A 21,744-nucleotide genomic window follows, 5' to 3' on the forward strand; every position below is an offset into this window, starting at 1 on the left:
TAACGGTCAAAAGAATATGCGCATTATTATGCATGCAACGGAATGCAGTCAAAGAATATATATACTTACAATTACCAAGACTCACAATACTATAAGATTATATAAAAAACGTAGAACGAAAAATAAAGCGAACAGCTCGGCGACCATGTGTGTCAGTTTTAAGCTCTTAGGTAGAAGACTATCCATTGAAGATCGAGATTGAAGATTGAAAATTGAAATTTGACCAATGAGGATAAAGGAATTTTAGCTCTTATTATTTTGATTGGTCAAATTACAATCTTCAATGCGTACTCTGATTCCGGCTTTACCCCGGATTTTACAATACATGTTTTAAACCTTTAAGAAATTAACCAATTACATTTTTCTGTGACTTTGTCAATTTTTATGTCCATAAAAAGTCTAAAAAGTATAAATTTCGAATCGCAAACTATTATCTATTTTGTATAAAAATCTTAAGATTATTTGATGTGATAAAGGTATAGAAATAGTCAAAAGAGTTTTGATACTGCGTTTGCATTCAGCAAAAAAAACTGTTGTAAGATGTTCTTTAATTAAGATTAGTTTATATTTAAATTCAGATGAGAAACTCTAAAGGCAAGATTAATTATATTAAAAAATATTTAAATATGATTTGTTAATTTTTCGCTGAGTTCTCGGAGCGATTTCTAGCACCGCGTGAACACAAGGCTTAAATTTTCGCGCCATCGAGCGACAAGCTATACAATAAGCAATCGAGTCGCTGTCGATGCGTTTGCGGACGCGCGATTAGGACGCGACTCAATGGACACCGACACGGGCTGCTTGTCAAATATACGGGATTCACGCGACGCTTCATTCGAATGAGCTTGGCCTTGGCGACGTTTTGAGGAGATGGTGCCATGTCGCATACGACGGTGGCCACAATAACGCGCGTGAACCACACTGAATATCCACGGGAATCGCCGAGCAGAATGTAAGTGTATGCCGCTTCATTTGTAATGCACATCGCGCTGCCCTGTACGCGCTGCGCGATGTTTCCTCTTTTTCCAATCTCACGAATTTCCCACGGGACGCATGTAGAAAATCCCGACGTGTTAACACGCTCTCATTTGTGTCGTTAAAAGTATATCGTTCTTCCTTTGATATCCTACGGCTGATCATCTCTCGGCCGCTCGATATTGCGTCCGTCTGACCATGTAAAGACCTGATTAATCAGTCATGTCACAGATGAGATCTCGCATTACTTTCTGGTTGTTAGATTTGCGTCACACGCTGCCACGGAACAGCTTAAACGTTTGCAAAAATTACTGCGTATAATCATGAGAGAATTGGATTAAAAATTTGATGATTATTGTAAAAGGAAGTTGAGTGTGTTCATTGAATATGTACATTATATATACATATATTTGTGTTGATAAAGTTGAAAAAAAGTTGACAGTATATTGCAAAAAAAGTTGAATATATATGTTATATTTGTGTCGATAAAGTTTAAAAAAAATTGGTATATTACATGCAGAATTGAGTGTGATATGTATATCGAATGTTGTACGTATGTCCATATTATGATAAAGTTTAAAAAAATCAATTTTGCATAATATGATTAATATAAGTTATTTAATGTCTGATATGTATACCAATTTTATTCTAAAATTCAGAATATATTTATGCATGACAACTTCGAATGCAAAATTTGTTTTGTATAATTTTATTATTTTTAGATACCACAGAAAGACCAATAATATTTTTTATATAATTCTCCTATCTTTAAAAATAAAAATAAGATGAGAAACTATAATATGTATTATTTAAAAAAATTCAATTTTGTTACTTATTTATATTACTCTTTTTTTGCATTATATATGACAAGCAGATGAATTCAGAATCTCAATGGCAGCATTATGTATTACTGTGATGAAAGATGCTAATTCTTAAGGAGCTCTGCTTCTGTTGAAGTGGTTCTGGTTCAAGAGGCCTGCTAAAGCACAATGAGAGCCATTGTATCAATCTTGATGATCACACTTCTGTGTGGCATAAGCTTAGCCCCAATCAATGCCATTAGGAAATGTGCCAGTAGAAAGAAAAATGTTGAAAATTTTTCTTTGAAACAGAATTCAGCAGGTGTACCTGAAGATACATCCAATGATCATAATGTATGTTTTTTTATACTAAGTTGATGTGCTTCTTGAAAATTATGAATATTCTAAAATTATGTAGTATAAACAATATGTTCACACTAACTATGAAATATTCAAAACAAAATATATATCTGACTTTTAGATAAATGAAGATGTTAAATTTGAGATATGTAATAATTTCTGCCATGCCTTATGGCAAGAAGATAAAACGGCAAATGGCACTGAAATAACTATTTTGTCTCAAGGTATGTCATGTAGAAATTTATTATGCATAAATGTGCTCATTACACATAAACATCAAACATATTATAATATTATTTGATATGGACTAGGTTGTTGGAAACAGTCTGGTGAACAAAAATGTGAAAATACAGAATGTGTTGCACTCCAAAGATCTACAAAAGCTTTGAACAATACAAAGTTTTGTTGCTGTCATGGAGACTTTTGTAATCTCAATATTACAAGCTCCAATCTTGCAGATTCGGATAACAAAATATTTAACCCTCTTTCATCGCAAAAGAGTCAGCCAAGTAAGATAACAATAGCATTAATAGCAACTATTAAGTACTATATAACAGAATAATTTATATATATTTTTACCTTTATATTTCATATAAATAATAATTAGAAAACATATTTTTTCAATACATTATTTTGTAATCTTTTTTAGCTACAGAATATCTTGAACAGTCAAACTATGAACGATTGCTGCTTATTATAATAACTGGCATAGCATGTACATCGCTAGTAATATGTACTATATCCATGATTATATACAAATCCTCTCATAATAATATTTTAATAAGATTAGGAAAGTCATTATCTTACAATGATCAGTTCATGGATAGCACAGCATTAAGAACTGGTACTTACACTGTTGATCACTTGAAACTTGCAAATATTGTAGGTATGTTCTTTCTGATTAAATTAATCAATTATCCTTATTTATTTAATATTATAATGAATAAAATTATATTTATTATAATTATAATCATGTTATAATCACAGGTCAAGGAAGATACGGATCAGTTTGGCAAGGCAGTATGGGAGACCAAGATGTTGCAGTTAAAATATATCCATCACATTACCGCAATTATTTTCAGAATGAAAGAGATACTTATTGTTTACCTTTTATGGAACATCCATCATTATTAAGCTATTATGGTTGGTATTTTTTGGACTAGATAAATTTGAGATAAATTATATTAAAACCATCAATAATATATATATAATATAAGAAAGTTTTCTTTTTTTTAATATATTTGGATATTTAGTATAAAAATATAAAATTAATTAATATTTAATTTATATTTTTATTTTAGGCGTGGATGAAAGAATAAGCATGGAAGGTAGTATTGAATATCTTTTGGTACTCAGTTTTGCTCCGGGTGGTAGTTTAACAGAATTTTTACGAATCCATACTATTGATTGGAACACATTCTGCAAAATGAGTCTTTCCGTAGTTAAAGGACTTGCTTATTTACATACGGATATACGCAAAGGTGGTATGTATTGCATTACTTGTTCAAAAAGTATGGAAATATTCTTGATGTATTACTATTTTTAATTAAAGTAAAATATATAATTAGATAATTAATTCTAATTTAATATTTATATAAATATTAATTTTTAGACAAGTTTAAACCATGCATTGCACATAGAGATATAAATTCAAGAAATATATTAATTAAAGCTGATGGTACTTGCTGTATTTGTGATTTGGGATTAGCAGTTCAAATCTCTGGATCGAAGTATTATTCTAATGGAGAGGAGCAGCATGCCGAACTAAAATCAATTAATGATGTGAGTATCAAAATATCTAAGATTGTACGTACTATAATTCGATCTCTATTAAAATCTATTACGCTCTAGGTGGGCACTTTGAGATACATGGCACCAGAAGTGTTGGATGGTGCTGTCAATTTGCGGGATTGCGAAAGTTCCTTAAAACAAATAGATGTTTATGCAATGGGTTTAGTTCTTTGGGAACTGATTACAAGATGTTCTGACATTTATATTCCTGGATCGGATGTACCACAATATAAACAACCATATGAAAATGAAATAGGTTTGTGTATGAAAAATTTCTCAAAATCGTGATAAATTTTATTGTATTTAAGTTATTTATGAAATATTTTTGTTTATATACGTCTTAGGTCTTCATCCAACGTTTGAACAAATGCAAGTTTTGGTATCACGTAATAAAGCCAGACCACTTTTAGAAGGTAACTTAGTAGATAGACCAGGAGTGCGTTTGATTAAGGAAACTATAGAAGATTGTTGGGATGCTGATGCTGAAGCTCGTTTAACTGCTTTGTGTATAGAAGAACGACTTTCAGAATTGCAGTCTCATCGTGGTAATGCATTTACCATTATTTAGTAAACTATATTATTTTTATATTTTCTAATAGAGAAACAAATTGTAGTAACAATGCACTTTACTGATGGAAGTCCAATGGTGAATTCTCACTGCACCTTAGTGCCTTCAACGACAAACAGTCTTTATAGTGAGTCCTCGCATCATGATAATGTACATGTTGTTCAACTTGCATTGAATATGGTGCAAGATAGTAATACTAATGACAGTGCAATAGCTGAAAACTTAGTTACGTTATCACCAAGTGACAGCGTTGCTCATGAACACAGTTGTGAGTAATTAATATTATTCATTTATTTTTATTATAACAACGACGAACTAAAAAAATAAAAATTTTCTGAAAATAAGTTTGAATCTTTTAAATTATAAAATATTTTATAATATTAAAATGTGTGCAATTTTGATTTATTAATAATTGTTTGTAGGAATAAAAAGGCTCTCTCTTGTGATCCAATTTGTTTTTGTTAGATTCTTGTTTTTTTTGTTTGCAAATAAGTCAAATAACAATTTTTTAGTTATATTGCATATGAGTACGATATTCGATACATATAAATCATTCATTTTACATTTCTATACTTTCATTTTTACATATAACTTAAACTATTTTTGATAATCTTGTTTCAGTCAAAAATTCAAACGAAGTAGCAACATACAATCATACTCAAACGCTTCAGCCGTATCAGGGCAGAAATCCATGTATGGAAAGAAATTTAATGTTACAATCAGATTCGTTGGAAGACTTAAGCTGTAACGGTAACGTTCTCGTCGATAAATCACTAAAACATGCGTGTAATGATCAATACAAAACTGGAACAGAAGCACAGGGCTTAGTTTCGCATGATTATTTAAGTCAACATACTACTCAATTAACGCAACTCAGGCCGGCAACGCCTATACCATATGTTCAAAATGTTATTTCCGATGAAGGATCATCTTCTTATGGTAAGAGAAAGCAGACAAATGTACAAGATACGTCTCTTCAAGAAAGCCCACGGAAAAAATTATTTGTTTGGCCCAATTTAAAGAAATTGCTCATCAATAAGAAAATGTATCCATACAGCAGATACCAAATAGATAGGGAAGATTCTAAGTCAAATTTATTATCAAAGCAAAATGTCCAGATTAAAACTGTAGAAACAAACGTAACGATTTCGCCTGGAGGAAAGTATGTAAATGGTATTATTGGTAAAACTTCAACATCGGCAATGCCAATAGAGAAAAATGACAAAAATATCGCACAAATGGGGAAGCAAAAACAGTATGAGGGTGATAATGCGATGTCTAATGCGCGTCCTTCCACTTTGCCACTCGTAAATTTAAGAAATAAAAAACGAGAAAATAATCTAAGCAGACAAGAAAGCATAGATAAATTTAATGAAGTCTTTAATGTGGGTTCAAGTGTAAACAATGCACTGAAGGATCCACATATGAGAATAAAAACACCCGGTGATTTACCGCCGTCTGTCAGGAAAGTTCGCGGTCGAACGCAATCAACGGCGCGATTTTCGCTTTACGATGATCGCATGATGTGCAATATTTTGAACGAAGAGGATGATCAAAGTGACAAAGCCATTTGGAATTCTGTGCCATTTGGTATGGATATCGGTGATAGTGATGGAAAGCATTCACCAACGAAACTTGGTACCAAAAATGTTACATGCTTTTAATCAGATATTAATGTATTTGTAAAGTCTTTATGTCTATATATTATATTTATGACTATATATAATATATAGTTAAGATAAAAAAGAACGCTGAAAGGTATCTTCAGCTTCAAATTTATGTACAGAATTTGTGTATAAGAATAAGTAAGATTTTATACTCGACGCAAAATATATTATTACGATACAAACACTAAACAATGAAATTTAACTTTCTAATTTAAAAAAATTAGAAATGTACTCAGAAGTTCGTACTATTCAATTGGTTTGTCATGTTATATTGATAGCATCTTTGAGCGTAATGAATGCTTTTGATGAAGTAGATGATTGGGTATGACAAGTGCATATAATAATTACAGATAGAAAATAGAAAATCAAACATAATCTATATATGCGCTAAAATATGAGAAATGAGTTTATTATCAAATTGTTTTTATATATACGATATTTGTGATTTATTGTAATTCTTTATATATTCTCAATGGTCTTTTCGATTTAATAGAATTAATTAATTTTCAGTGTAATTGATAAACATGGACAATCAATATTAACATTTACATCACATTATAAGATATTATTAACATCTCGATGTATAATTGTCTTTTAAATACTTTTTTCACAGCATTTAAAAGACATAATCTCTGTGTAATATAAAACAATCTCTTAATGTCAATATTTATAAAATATTCTGCATCTGATATTATTAGCTCAAAAACTTGTGAAATTATGGACGAAAGTACGTAAAGTCTTTTTATTATCGATTTTGTATACTTTTTCTTCACGAGAGGAGACTGGGTATTTCCTTCCTTCTATATATATAAAATTTATATATAAAATGTAATTTAAGTTTAAAAAACAGATTGTGCAACAAGTTTGTTCATTAATATGCAACGATATTTATCAGATATATAAATAATCTACAATTAATGCAAAGCTATGGATATTAATATAGGTGATTGTAATTATAAAGTAGAAATATAGTAAAAAGATATATTTGAGCACAAAGTATAATTGTATCGGGTTATATGAAAATTATTTTTCCTGACCCCGTAAGCTCACTGTAAATACCTGTAGTATAAAAAATATTCAAATGCGTTAAACATACTTGTTATGTTATGTTGAAGATATCGTAAAGTCTTATGTTATACATTTTGCGATACTTTTATCTTATGACATGTTATTATTGACAAAATTAAGATAAATATAATTATTCATAATAAAGCAATTCATAATAAAATATGTCTTCTGTCAACAATTTTTGTTCTTTTATTTAAAACTAAGTAAACACATTTACATATAATAATGAAATGTTTATAAGATAAATTAGATTAATTTTTTTGAAGATGTTTCAGCTTTTAAATGAAGTAAAAATCCTTTTATAAAATTTTTCAATTTCCTATTTTTAAATTCTTATACAAATGTTACGTTAAAGATTAATATTTATTTTATATGTGTACATTATAATAAATTATATTTTTTAGTGTACTCATTAAATATTTTCAATTTTTTCTTTATTAAAAGTTCTTTTTAAATTTAATTAACTTTGCACATTAGGTCTTACCGTCTTACATCACTTCTATTACACTATTTACACTTTAGATAAGATGATCAACACTTCGAATTTGGATAGAGAGAGAGAGAGTGTGTGTACTAGGTATTTCACGTGGAATCGTATTAATAAAGTTTACATCTATGAAAACTGTTTGATGTTAAAACGAATTGATAATCATGACTATTGTAACTCTTTTAAGCCGTAATGTCAATTTGAGTCAGTTATCAAAGCTGCGACCGTGTATTTACGAAGTAAGATTTTTAACCTTTACTAAATTCTTAGGTTATAAGTTTTGGTCGTTTTTGCATAATGTATTTAATAACGTAGGAATTTCTATATGATTTACCGTACCGTGTAACTTTTCTAGCAAAATGTGCGATTTTTTGCATCGCCCGCTAAATTCGCTGAACACAAATCGTTGGAGAAGCTCAGGAATATTGGTATATCAGCACACATCGATTCCGGGAAAACTACTTTAACCGAACGTATCTTATATTATACCGGTAGAATATCCGAAATGCACGAGGTAAATCTAAAATTTAATCATTACATGTGCTTTGTAAGTAAACTGATAGAATTATTGTTTGTTTCTATAAAGTGAATAAGAAATCTTATGTACTGTACATATAATTATATTGTGTTGATGGAAAAGTAACACAAAAAATTTACATTTTTAAAATAATAAAAATATTGATTCTAAATATTAATATATCATTGTGAAAAAATAACACATTTGTCAACAAGTTGTTCATACAGAAAATTTTGACAACTCTGATAAAAGATGAAATTTATACATGCCAATTAGAGTTGCACTGTTCAAATTTTGAAAATTCCTGATATAGTTTTAAAGATTACATTATAATTAAAAGTATAACACGTGGAAAAAAATAAAGTGTTGTGTACATTCTAATTATTCTAATTAAAACGTTTAAATTCAGAAAGAATTTAAGAAACAAATGCTCCATTGAAGAGTTGATAATTTTGAGTCGTCACTTTTCTATCAACATATTCATATATATATATATAATAAATTTCTATTGTTAGGTAAAAGGAAAAGATAATATAGGTGCAACTATGGACAGCATGGAATTAGAAAGGCAAAGAGGCATCACTATTCAATCTGCTGCCACATATACTTTATGGAAAGATCATAATATTAATATCATTGATACACCAGGACATGTGGATTTCACAGTGGAAGTTGAAAGAGCTCTACGCGTCTTGGATGGTGCTATCCTTGTTCTCTGTGCCGTAGGTGGTGTTCAGTCACAGACTCTAACTGTGAATCGACAGATGAAGAGATATAATGTACCTTGTTTAGCATTTATCAATAAGCTGGATAGAATGGGTGCAAATCCAAAAAGAGTTCTGCAACAGATGCGGAGTAAACTGCATCACAATGCTGCATTCATACAGTTGCCGATTGGTTTAGAAAGTAATACAAAGGGTATAGTTGATATAATTGCGCAAAAAGCAATTTACTTTGAAGGAAATTTCGGAGAAATTGTGAGGGAAGACGAAATCCCAAAGGATATGAATGCAGGTATAAAATAATAAGTTCATGATATACGTTTATGTTAGTTTTTAATTTATAAATTTACTAAATATTTGTATTATGTCAATTAGAGGTAAACGAAAAGAGACAAGAATTAATTGAGCACTTAAGCAATGCAGACGATATATTTGGTGAATTGTATTTGAATGATATAAAAATAACTGAAATAGACATTATGAATGCTATACGAAGAAGTTGTATAAAAAAGACGTTTACACCTGTGTTAGTTGGTACTGCCTTAAAAAATAAGGGAGTTCAACCATTATTAAATGCAGTGATAAACTTTTTACCAAATCCAGGAGAAGTAAAGAATTATGCTCTTCAAGAAAACTCTGAGTAAGCTTTTTATATTGATATGATTTGCTTGATTATATACGTAATAATCTATAAACAATTTTATTTTAGTGGCGAATGTACCAAAATTTTATTGGATTCTGCTCGTGATGATAAAAACCCTTTCGTTGGATTAGCATTCAAGTTGGAAGCTGGCAGATTCGGTCAATTAACATATTTTCGTTGTTATCAAGGAATGTTAAAAAAATCGGAATATTTATATAACACAAGAACACGAAAGAAGGTAATTATGTATATGTATATATAAGTATACAAAAAATATTCTCATTATAATTATCACTAAAAAATATATTTTTTTTAATGCTATAATTATATTTCAGGTACGAGCGCAAAAATTGGTTAGACTTCATGCAAATCAAATGGAAGATGTCACAGAAGTTTATGCAGGAGATATATTTGCTATATTTGGAATAGACTGTGCTTCTGGTGATACTTTTGTTAGAGATTCTAAACTAGATTTTTCAATGGAATCGATTTATATTCCTGATTCCGTGATATCTATGTCTGTACAAACGAAACATTCGAAAGATCGAGATAATTTCGCTAAAGGTATTGGCCGATTTACTAAGGAAGACCCAACCTTACGTTTCCACTATGACACAGATAACAAGGTAATATTTTTTATACTTTTAACAAAGTCACTTTTGTGTCTTTGAGATTTATGTTTTTTAAAATTTATATCTTTTATAGGAAAGCATAATTTCTGGTATGGGCGAATTGCATCTGGAAATTTATGCGCAAAGACTAGAACGTGAATATAATTGTTCGGTTATTCTTGGAAAGCCAAAAGTTTCTTTCCGCGAGACTTTAGCTGCACCATGTGAATTTGACTATCTTCATAAGAAACAAACTGGTGGTGCTGGCCAATATGCTCGCATAACTGGAATTATAGAGGTATAAGTTTAATAGATTTTTATCATTAACATTTATTGATATTATTTAACAACATCACATTTTGATATTTTTTTATTTCAATGTTTTTTTCATGAAGAAAAAATTTGTTTTTCAGCCTTTACCACCTACGAAAAATACAACTATCGAATTTGTGGATGAAACTGTAGGAACCAACGTCCCGAAACAATTCGTTCCAGGTGTAGAGAGAGGTTTCAGAATAATGTGTGAAAAGGGTTTTCTCAGTGGTCACAAACTCGCTGGTATTAGATTTAGATTAATCGACGGCATGCATCACTGCGTTGATTCTTCGGAATTAGCCTTCTGCCTAGCCGCGCAAGGTGCTGTTAAAGATGTTTTTGAAGCTGGTATCTGGCAAATTTTGGAGCCAATCATGTCGGTCGAAGTAGTTGGTCCACAGGAATTTCAGGTGCATAATATTGCTTATACATATTTAGTTTGCATTTATGTATCTTACTGCTTTCCATTAGGCACACAATTTTTTCATGTGTTTACTTATAGGGTTTGATATTAGGACAACTTACTAAGAGAAAAGGACTCGTAAGCTTTACAGAAGTGGTAGATGAATGGTTTACAATCATTGCAGAAGTGCCACTTAACGAGATGTTCGGTTACTCCGCTGAGTTGAGATCGAGCACACAAGGTAAAGGAGAGTTTACCATGGAATATGCAAGATATAGTCCTTGCTTACCGGAAATACAGGAACAAATTATCAGACAATATCAAGAATCAATGGGAATAGTAATTGAAAAATCTCAGAAATCGAAAAATTAATTATAGAATAAACGAATATTTCTTGCTTTTAGTGAAATTGCGCGATGTTATTATAAATGTTGTAAACACATTATAACAATATACGCATTATTTACACTTATATTGTATATTTAATATATTCGACGTAAACTGATAAGTTACTAGTAACAGTAATTAATAATGAATGGTAAAAAGAATAAATATGTAAAAAATTCATATACCTAACAAACGTGTGCAAATCGAGTTGTAAATATTAGTTCATATTCAAAAACATGTGATATAAAATATGAAATAAATATGTAGAAAATAGTTTTTATTTCCGTAAACATGTATGGTGAAAAATTGTTTTATTTTACCATCTACTTTTGAATAATATAATATTAATGTATTACGTATACACATAATATTCCTGACGTTATAGAATTATGAAAATAATTAAAATGACAGGTTTATAATTTTTTTCAATTACTCTAATTTATATAATCATTTTTTGATATCTTTCTCACGATTTGTTATAATATGTAAATAATTAATAGCTCTTCTTTCTTTATTGTTATTGTAAATAAATTAATTGATTTACTTTCTTCAATTCTTTTATTATATATGTACTTATACACATATAAATTAATCGTTGATAGTGTTCTAATAGTAAAAAAATTAAAATTCTGTTCTTTCTAGCTACACTTTGTATGCTTTCTTCTAATTATCATTTTTCTTACATGCTGAATTACGCTTATTGTAGAAAAAGGTGAAAATTGCAACGTTGGATAGTACAAAAGACCGAAGCTATAATATCGAATTACGCAATGCAGATTCAAGATCGCAAGTTAGAGATTGGAGATTAGAATTCGAATACCAATTGGGGTACAAATTTAATTCTTCAAAAGATTCGAAATCTACTTTCAATTTGCAATCTTCGATTCTTAATGGTCTGATACGGGCATAAATATAAAATTTGGATGACGCTCGCCCGTTCAGGTGGCGCGGCGATCGCTTTACAGAATGCGACGCCGTGACCGCCGTGTGGTCGGCCGACGCCGAAACCGAATCGGTCGCGCGATCAGTAGCGGTACTGACACTCGGGGGGAGTAGACGGCACGCGGTGGTATCCGTGTACTCCTCTGTCGCGTCTCCGTAACACCACGTAACACGACACGAGCGGATTGGAGCGCGCGTCGCGCGCGAGTACTACGCCAGGAAGGCCGCTTCCGTCTTTCCGGTCGCGGTCGCCGCGCATCGCCAGGATCGCGTTGCGTGAGGACCACGCCGCGTGTGCCCGTGTCCGAAAAATGTAATATGGCGATGGTTGCGTCGAACATGAGCGGCCACATACAGAAGCAGCTCACCAGGAGCCTCGAGCGGATCCTGGAGGAGGCGCACCTGAGCGGCGAGCTCAAGCTGAGCGGTCGTAAGCTCAAAGACTTCCCGAAAGTCGGAAAGGCCGGCGGCGCGGCTAAATACAATCTGCAGGACACCGTAATCGCCGGTGAGTCCTCTTGTTTTTTTCCCGGGGTCGTCCTTTTTTTTTTTTTCATTTTTTCTTTTCACTTTCTTGCCGACTGCAATCGCTCGAAACGCGAGAAAGCAGGAATCACACTGGTTGAAATATTGTGTTTTTTGTGTTTTGTAACATTTTGTTTGTTTCTGTCTTAATTTTGTTTGTTAGATGTGCTTCTTTACGACGTTGCCGCGCGTCTTATGTCACGGCGAACACTCGCGTGTGTTCAACGCGCGATGGATTGACGGCGTCGTGTTGATGCACGCGCTGTTATAGCTCCGAAATTCTCGGGGAATGCGTGAACATTTCTATTATCAGAGTGTTTACCACTTGGAAAAACGTAGAAACTTGGAATTTTCAGATTTTTTTATTCTTGAAAAACAGGGATTTTTATGGAACTTTATCGAGGTTTAGGGAAATTTTTGGAATTTTTCCTGTAAAGTATTAATAGTGACCTCTTCCTTATATTGTTATGATATATTTTATAAGTTTTGCGACTCTAATTGTAAAAAATGATAGATATAATTTCATTGAGAATTCTACTAATTTTTAATATATAGTTTGTTGAGGTTGCTTGACTTCAATTTATTTTTAAGTTGCACTAATTTTATCTTAAATTTCGAAACAAAAATAGAAATATCTTCAAAATATGGAAATTCTTTTATAAGATTTCAGAAAATATCCTAATTATACTGAAATCAAAGAGGTTACGATCCAAGATCCACGCGATCACTCTTGCTGTTTTAAAAAATATGTATATTTAAATATAATTTTCAGTAAATATATATTCGAAAGTCTATTTTTGGTGAAAATACAAGTGTTTTAGAAAAATTTTGATATTTTTATTACTTGCATACAAAAATATCTATCTAAATATAATTCATCTATTTTTGTTTATATTTTTAATATATTCGAAAACATACGAATATTTTAGAAAAACATCGATACTTTTATTTCCGGTAATGTTCGTTCGTGTATCCTCGAATAAATTACTCGTTATCTGGGTGGATTTGGAGCAACGTTGTATGCAAATGAGAATCGAGAATTTATAAATTTTTTGGCGATTTTTTCCATTTTGCAATTAGTTATCAGCATTATTATTCAATACACTGAAACGTGTACTTCTAATAGTATATATCGAGCCTTTATAATATTATTAAAATGCACTTTAGAGATTAATAACCAACTACTATGTTACGCACGAAGTTTGATCGAACATCAAGAACCAACCGAGTATATACCAACTTCATTCATCAATCTGTTCCGATTCTCATAGCGATAGCAACATAAAAATCTCTGTACTCTCTCTCTCTGATGGAAATAATATTAAAAATTCCGTCGAAGTTCTTCAAATCTGCACACCTGCAAGATTTTGATCTACAAGTTAAAAATGTGTAATATGTATTCGCTTAACGTTAGTGTCTTTATCAGAATATCTAAATTAAAAATATTCTCGTATAAAAATATTCTTTAAACTTGTTGGTAGTTATTATAAAAAGCAAAATTATATTCATAAGGGAGAATTGTTTTTGGTGATGAATATAATATTTCAACGAGATGCTGCAGTTAATTCCCTTGGATCATTGAAGGAGCGAATACATATAGTACCGTTTGTGCCAAGTGCAATGACCAAAGAACCTTTAAGCATTACCTAACGCACATGCACCTGCCAAGTTCGACATCTGGCGTGCATTACTCATCGGTAATTGCAACTGATTGCAAGGACTTTGTAGCAAACATAGGACTGGCAGATTTATTAAACATTCTGTTAAGCACTCAGACGGCGCTTTGAAAACATTACAACGAATTAGATTCGCATTCTCATCGCATTACATTTGTGCTTAATGTCTATTCTTCGAGTTTCATTTCATTCTTAATCCGACCTGAAATATGAATATTTATATCTCTTGACTGTTTTGCGATTAGAAATAGTTAAATCTGAGCTTATAACGGATTAACGTTAAATCATTGAACTATAAATAGCTGATGTATAAGTAGTGTTACAATTCATGTTAGCAGATTGCGAAGAGATTCTATTTTTTACGTCAGCTTTATTTTTTCTTTTTTACTTTGTAAGAGACAAGAAAACCATATTTATTATGAAACCATTAAAGAAATAATGAGTTAAAATAGATCTCTCATTATATTATTTACGTAATCGAACGTGATATATATAATGTGCTTATAAATATGTCTCAATTTAATATAGTATCATAGTTTATAATTTTATTTTTAAACTAAAAATATTAAGAGAAACGTGAATCTCGTGGCTCAGTTCATTTTACTCGGAATAATCTCTGCACTGCAGTTATTAAAATTCTTTTTTTTTTTTTGACTGCGCTATTTACTCCCGCACGTACCCTTGTTGGCTTCGCACATAAAAATACTCGTAAAATTCAAGCTGCAGGTTCCCAGAAGTCGAACACACACCACTGTAAACAATATTAATTCTTTTTTTCGTACCGACTAGCAATAGAAAAAAATACTCGAAATACTGGAAATTCTAGAAATACTGGATTACTCAGGCAAAGCTTATAAAAAGAGTATATGGAATCTACTACACTCTGACGTATTATTATCATCATACGTAAAGAGACACGTCTGTACAGGACGAGTATAAATGAGTGAGACAAAACAGATCAGGGAAATGTAAACTCGTGGGATCTACATAAATAACGCAGATATATAAGTACATATGTACGTATATTCTTTTTTTCAATTGCGAGGCGAAATACTTAATGTTATTATACATATATGATGCGCCCCGCGTTAACAAGATATAATTATTGCTTTCATGATGACATAACACGGCTTCATCCATTTGAAAATCTAACAAGTATCAAAGAGAGGCAATATTTCGTCATGTCTTATTTTCAATGTATATACGTTGCTAATTTAGTAAACTATTTTGACAAAAAAAAAAGATAATTAACAAATAATTAATAAGCAATTAATAAGATAAGACAATAGATATATGTAAATCTAAAAAATTATTAGGTATCTACAAATTGTTTTAGCATTTCTTCCTTTCGTAATATTTCTCTCCCGTACCGTCCCACGTTCTATAATAGTAAAGTCACGTCGACATGATGCGAAATTCTCGAGACGAGTGAAACGATGAGAAATGGGGAAAAAGAAAATCAAACGCCGAAGTTATGCATCCGTGGGGGGACTTATTTCTGTCGCGCCGCATAAACGCCGTGCGCGCGACCATGCAATCGTGTCCGTAACTCTTTCACGTCGAGTACAAAGGACTTTCCGCGTTATAATTTTCGCGCCCGATAGATCGACGTCCTGCTTCTCCTTTTATCACATGCAGTTCGGCCTGAATGTAAAACGCGGGCACGGCCGAGCGACAACCGCGGAAAATCAGCCGCTCAGGACTGCAATACCGCGGCGCGCCTATTATTTCCTGTTGTCGTAATAAGTACGCGCTTGACAACCGCTAATTCCAAGAGTAACGAGAACATACGCATAAGTATTTAGAACTCGCGTGTCAAGTTTTGGTATCATCATCGTTAGTACTTCAACGGATATTTTTTTTTCTGTCTTATCACTCTCAACTATTCCATTAAGACGATATTATTCCGCAAAATATTATTCCAGACGTTGCCGCGCTGCGTATGCAATTTTTGTAAGGATGAAATACGCGAGCTTATCCTATGTTGCACCTTTACAGATACGTACATGTGTGTACATATGGACTGGCAATATACAAACAAGATTGTGTTTGTACTTATCTCTTTGGAAAAGTCCGAAAACACGTTTCGCGGATTTTTTAATATCTACTACTTATACACATGATACTTTTAATTGAGGTTATTTCTTCCTATTTCTATGAAATTACAAAATTTTATTTTGCGTACTTCTTCAGTTAGGTACATTTTATATGTACTTTCAAAGAGAACTTATTTTGTGCTTCGCTATACTGTATCATTTTTAATTCTGATGTGTAATAACGCTAAATGCACATTGAAAAAGCATTTTGTATCTGTGTTAAAATCAGTCCACTTAGGTCCTTGTTAAAATTTTGTATTGAATTTTTAACATATCCGAGTATTAGTTTAACGCAATGTAATTATATTATTTGAAGAATATTTTGTGTCAAATTGATATTCAATATGTTTTAGTGTCTAAATGATTTATAAATAAGTAAACAAAAATAATATATTAAAAAATGTAAATTCTAACGTAAATAAATAAAAGACACTAATTTAACACATCATGAAAGTTAATTTTACTAATGAAATGTGTTTGCTTACAAATTATGTCAGTATTACACTTTTAGTGTTAATTTCTTTTACAAAATATTTTTGCTACTTTCTAACATATTCATCTTATGTAATATAAAACACACAAAGTAAATCGTGAAACACAATGAAATGTATTAAATTTGATAAAAATTTTTCAACTACGTACAATGTTTACACGCGTATTTTCGTATACTTTGAAAAAGAGAAGTATTTGAAAAGTACATATATTTTTCTTTCTAATCTCCTCCAGACACTTTTCTTATGCAGAAATTATAGCAATTGCATGCTAGTTTATATCTATGTATAAAGTGTAAATAAGATTTTAAGATGTATGTATAAAACTTAAGCTTTATGCCTCAAGAAATTGACCAATCACAGTCGAATGTAAGGAGAATAGTCGACTATGATCGGTCAATTTCTTTCGGCTTAAGATTTACAAAGCTTAAATTTTATACCTTAAATAAAATCTCATTATAAACGTTGCTTAGGTGTGTAATCGCATCCAAGTCAATTAATGTCGATCTCGTCACAGTCGCCTAAAAATTTCGTCACGATAACACTGAAACAATATTCTTATGTATATGTTAATTCATCCACGCGTGTGTGTAGAATTCTGCAAAAGTAATGTATGTATCGGACGGTAATCTAAATCGACACGCTACAGCATTGAGGCCGATAAATTATGGGTTATTCTGCGACGTCGGGAAAGAATCCAGCCGATTCTAATTCGCGGTCAGTAATTCCACGTATTGAATTCACTATTATATTCTGTTAGATTTTACACTGCTGATTCATAATTCTTAAGCGGAACGCGCAGGATATTCGCGGTCTGGTTTCGCGGTGCCGGCGCACTCACGCTTTTTTCTTACGCTTGTACTTACACGGTATTCACTCATCCAGCATAACGCCTAACGTGTCAGGAATGTAAGATAACATTGGGCGTGAAATTTTTTTTCAATTGCTACTTGCTTGTTTCAATTATGGCAGCATACAGTGGACTAGACGGCACGCTAATAATGATCTTACTTTCATGTTCGAGCCCAGAGTTTTCCCGCTGCGGCAGCCCGCAGACACATTGCCCTATATTTTCACCGCATAGTTAATTAACGTTAAGTGACGCTAGTCGAATGATAATCAACGGTAAAAGAGCTTGCGCATTACTTGGTATACTGGCACCCAGAGAAAGTGAAGACACTTTCTTACTTATTTCTTATCCTTATATACTTTCTTTAAAAGCAATTATGAGTAAATTACTCCGAGTAGCCAATCATCTTATTATTTTGCGTCTTAGTCTAAAATTGAACGTCACAGTTTATATTACAGAAATAATATGATATCTATCCATTCGTTGGATTCTTTGGTCGGATCGAAGAGCAGACTTATCGAATTTCAATGACGTTCGTTGGGAGACGAACGAGGAATAGAATCGCGAATTGACATTCCTGGAGGATGCATCGGTGGTCCAGTGGGAGCCACCAACCCTGCATCCTCCTCCGTTTTCATGTTACTACTTTCCCCAATTGTTATCGAACTGCCGCTTGCCTGTCCATCATACGATGAGTCCCGCGACACTCCAAAGGGGACGTAACTTCATTAACGATCCCCCAGGTTACTACAGTTCGCTTGATGAGAGATCTGACAGCTTATTCCCACATCAGATCCTCCCATGAAACACGCACGCACGCCAGTTAACGTTACATTTTTCCTATTTTCTTCTAAGAAGTTCTTTTTATAACAGATCTCATATTGACAGTCTTAATTTGGCATTGTAGTGGAAAATGTTTCGTAAACTGTACATACTTTTGCGATAGTTTTTTTTTTCATATTAAGGTTTATTTATAAAATTGAATTAATATTAAAATTTTTAATTATTAATTATTTCAAGTGACTTTCGCGTGCGCGCATTATTTAATTAACATTGTATGGAAATGTACAATTTTTACCATGTTTATTTTATATACAGTTTTATGTGTATATACTTTCTATGAAGTTATTCTATTATACATATTTTAGCTTTCTAACATTATTTTATATAATAGCAGAATATTTACTATTTAAAAAACCCTGGAAAACTTGGCATTTTTAGAAGATTTTTTCACAAACAAATAATTTATTCATCTCCTCATTCATCTCCGTTGGCGCCCCATTATTCTTCGATAGTATTAAGTCTCTTTATTCATCTCACGTCAACTTTCTTTCTACATAAAGCGTATTCGGTCAGAACTATTATCGATTATGTCACGGTATACCACGCGCATTCTTCATCGAGTATAAGAAAGAAGGGTGTGACACCCCTTTCTACGCCATCCTTTTCTATGCACCATTACTCCATTTTCTCCAGGCTGGTAATTCAGTTAGCGGGAGATATCCAACATCTCTGTTATATCCGTAGATTTTTAAAATCAGTTGTTTGCTGACGAGTTCGAGGTTTACGCCTTGGTGTTCTGCGCAAACTTCTCTGCCAAGTGTAATTTCAAATACAATTTCAGTACAATAATAAATTCAAACATAAGCAGAAATAATAATCTACAGAGAGACATATTAAATCGATACACATCAGTTAAGCGTACCCAGCAAAAAATTTATTTTTTCGCAATGAAATTAAGCCTTATATGAAAAAATATATTTTATGTTTTTTACTTACTTTTTTATGTAGAATTATTCTTTTCCTAATTTTACCAGCAATTGTATCATGAACACCCTGTATATATTATGTAATCTGAAAGATTAGAAAACGTATAGCTACGTTTCGCGACATTTCACCTTGGTAAAATTGTTGACGCATTTCTTTGAACAGTTTACGCGTTCTTTTTCGTCTGCATTGCGGGAAACTGATACGCGAATGTTTCTTGTGCTGATCATTACGACTTTGTTGAATGGTGCATGCTGCAAACGTCGACGAACAAAAGAAATGACATTCTGTTTTACATTTGTTTAGAACATGACGATGTTTCTTTTGCTTCTAATTGCCTTCTGGTAATTTTAGTTTTCTAGAATCTTCGTTACAGTTCTGTCTGTCATAAATTCTTGAGAATTATCGTCTATGAATTTACTATTCAACGAATGAGACAATGTAGCCTCAATGTACAGTTGTATTATTGATCCATTATCGATTGAAGGAATCTGAGAGCAGTAGTGCGTAAAATAAAGCTCGCGACTTTGTCGACCAGCTGTAGTATATCTCGACCGTTTAATTTGTCGAGCATGAATTTATCGGACGTTTATCGTACGTTGCTTATATATGACATATACATATGAGTAATCGCACAATAACTTATCAGAGACTTAGTAACTAGCGGTCGCAAAGTTGCGAATAGGCGGCCATTATTCTTCAGTGCCAGCAACTACCTCCTTCCAGGAACTTCTGAACGTTCATTCTCCGTTTTATTACGATACTCATTAATTTCTTTACAAAATTGTTTAAAAAAGACACAGAAAGACGTAGGAAAACACGAATGAGTGCAATGCATAGTGATCGTGCTCCACCTTTCAGCGGATCACTTCGCCTTCAGTTCGTGCGTTTTCACTTTCTCTCTCTCTTTTTTACCCAACTCATTCTCTAACATCTGTCGCATTACGAAGGATCGACCGACCACAATGAAGTGTTTCCTTCCTGAATCGCTTTAAGACAATCTCTGTAATACTCGAGCGTACTAAAGGATTCTAATCGATCCGGCGAGAATGGAGTATATTCCAGGCACCGTTCGTGATTATTTTACACAGTAATTAAAATTATTTGTAAAGCGCAATGCTGATCATATGATGCATCTTTTAAAAATTAATTTGGTGAAAATTAATCAAAACTGAAAGGGGTATGTTAAGTTAGCACCCGAACTATAGTACTCAGGAGTTCTGATTAGAGTTCCCACTTCCTTTTTACGAGACGAAGAGTTCCCTATAGTTAATAACAAGAGTTCCGCTCAATAAACATTTTTTTTACATTTTTTAAAAATGGGGTGCTAACTTTTTATCGAATTTCGAGGTGGAATAGTTCTGAGCGGCTTAATAGCTTCAATTTGCGATTGCCTAGAGTTCCTGATATGTAAAAAAAATTTTCGAATAATAAAAAATTAATTTTTAGATACAATAGTTCTGATAATAATTCCTGCTTCTTTTTGACGATATAAAGAGTTCTCTATGATTTTTAATGACATATATGCGCTTAATAATCATTTTTTAATAATTTTTAAAAAATGGGGTGCTAACTTTTTAACGAAATTCAAGGTCGCATAGTTCTGATCAGCTTAACAGAAGTATTTTGTGAATACCTAGAGTTCTTGATACATAAAAAACATTTTTGAAATATAATAAAGTTTAAAAAAATAGTGGAAATCTTTGAAAATTTTTTTGAGAGTACCGAGTAGTTCTGAGTAGCGTTTCTTATAGTTCTCGACGAGTTCTATCGAAAACTGAAAGGTGAAAAAGCGATTGGACCAACGGTTTGTAAGATACAGCGACATTTGTTAAATTTGTAAGATCATACAATTTTTAAATAAATATATCTCAGAAACCGTTGGTCCAATCGCTTTGAGCCCTGAAAATTTTCGACAGAACTCGCCGAGAACTGTCTAGAACTCCGAACAGAACTACTCGGTACTCCCAAAAAATTTTCCGACGTGAGACTTAGAAAAAAATTTTTGAACAAAAATTTTTTGGGAGTACCGAGTAGTTCTGTTCGGAGTTCTGGACAGTTCTCGACGAGTTCTGTCGAAAAG

The 21,744-nt window shown here is 32.2% G+C and overlaps 3 protein-coding genes across 4 annotated transcripts in view; all 3 read left to right on the plus strand.

The window, feature by feature from the left end:
• Positions 1-882: 882 nt before the first annotated feature.
• wit (kinase protein wishful thinking) lies at positions 883-6,227 on the plus strand. Of its 2 annotated transcripts, none has more exons than XM_018541322.1 (12): positions 883-952; positions 1,847-2,129; positions 2,257-2,359; positions 2,447-2,644; positions 2,785-3,021; positions 3,123-3,278; positions 3,437-3,619; positions 3,748-3,917; positions 3,987-4,182; positions 4,271-4,471; positions 4,541-4,762; positions 5,116-6,227. In XM_018541322.1, the coding sequence occupies exons 2-12, from the start codon at positions 1,965-1,967 to the stop codon at positions 6,156-6,158; spliced, it is 2,874 nt and encodes a 957-aa protein (XP_018396824.1). In that variant the 5' UTR covers positions 883-952; positions 1,847-1,964; the 3' UTR covers positions 6,159-6,227. The 2 variants fall into 2 exon arrangements, with proteins under 2 accessions (XP_018396824.1, XP_018396823.1); XM_018541321.1 differs by having other exon boundaries at positions 901-952; positions 1,850-2,129.
• A 1,581-nt stretch (positions 6,228-7,808) lies between these two features.
• Positions 7,809-11,337, plus strand: mEFG1 (mitochondrial translation elongation factor G 1). The gene is made up of 9 exons (XM_018541331.1): positions 7,809-7,955; positions 8,072-8,230; positions 8,749-9,247; positions 9,331-9,595; positions 9,665-9,836; positions 9,934-10,224; positions 10,304-10,507; positions 10,623-10,934; positions 11,027-11,337. Exons 1-9 carry the CDS (start codon positions 7,881-7,883, stop codon positions 11,297-11,299), a joined length of 2,250 nt encoding a protein of 749 aa, XP_018396833.1. The 5' UTR covers positions 7,809-7,880; the 3' UTR covers positions 11,300-11,337.
• Positions 11,338-12,574: 1,237 nt separating this feature from the next.
• Lrch (Leucine-rich-repeats and calponin homology domain protein) overlaps positions 12,575-21,744 on the plus strand; it is a 39,052-nt gene continuing 29,882 nt past the window's right edge. Inside the window, exon 1 of the mRNA XM_018541329.1 lies at positions 12,575-12,764. Coding sequence (XP_018396831.1) covers positions 12,575-12,764 — 190 coding nt within the window. The remainder of the gene's footprint in view (positions 12,765-21,744) is intronic.

Source organism: Cyphomyrmex costatus, unplaced genomic scaffold (genome assembly GCF_001594065.2).
Source record: "Cyphomyrmex costatus isolate MS0001 unplaced genomic scaffold, Ccosl1.0 scaffold281, whole genome shotgun sequence".
NCBI classification, from domain to species: domain Eukaryota; kingdom Metazoa; phylum Arthropoda; class Insecta; order Hymenoptera; family Formicidae; genus Cyphomyrmex; species Cyphomyrmex costatus.

Bases quoted from the DNA above. Each gene is read 5' to 3' on its own strand.
- wit (XM_018541322.1), top strand. From the start codon at position 1,965: ATGAGAGCCATTGTATCAATCTTGATGATCACACTTCTGTGTGGCATA. The intron at 2,130-2,256 runs GTATGTTTTTTT...TCTGACTTTTAG, and splicing joins ATACATCCAATGATCATAAT to ATAAATGAAGATGTTAAATT. The intron at 3,620-3,747 runs GTATGTATTGCA...ATTAATTTTTAG, and splicing joins TACGGATATACGCAAAGGTG to ACAAGTTTAAACCATGCATT.
- mEFG1 (XM_018541331.1), top strand. From the start codon at position 7,881: ATGACTATTGTAACTCTTTTAAGCCGTAATGTCAATTTGAGTCAGTTA. The intron at 9,837-9,933 runs GTAATTATGTAT...ATTATATTTCAG, and splicing joins ACACAAGAACACGAAAGAAG to GTACGAGCGCAAAAATTGGT. The intron at 10,935-11,026 runs GTGCATAATATT...GTTTACTTATAG, and splicing joins TTGGTCCACAGGAATTTCAG to GGTTTGATATTAGGACAACT.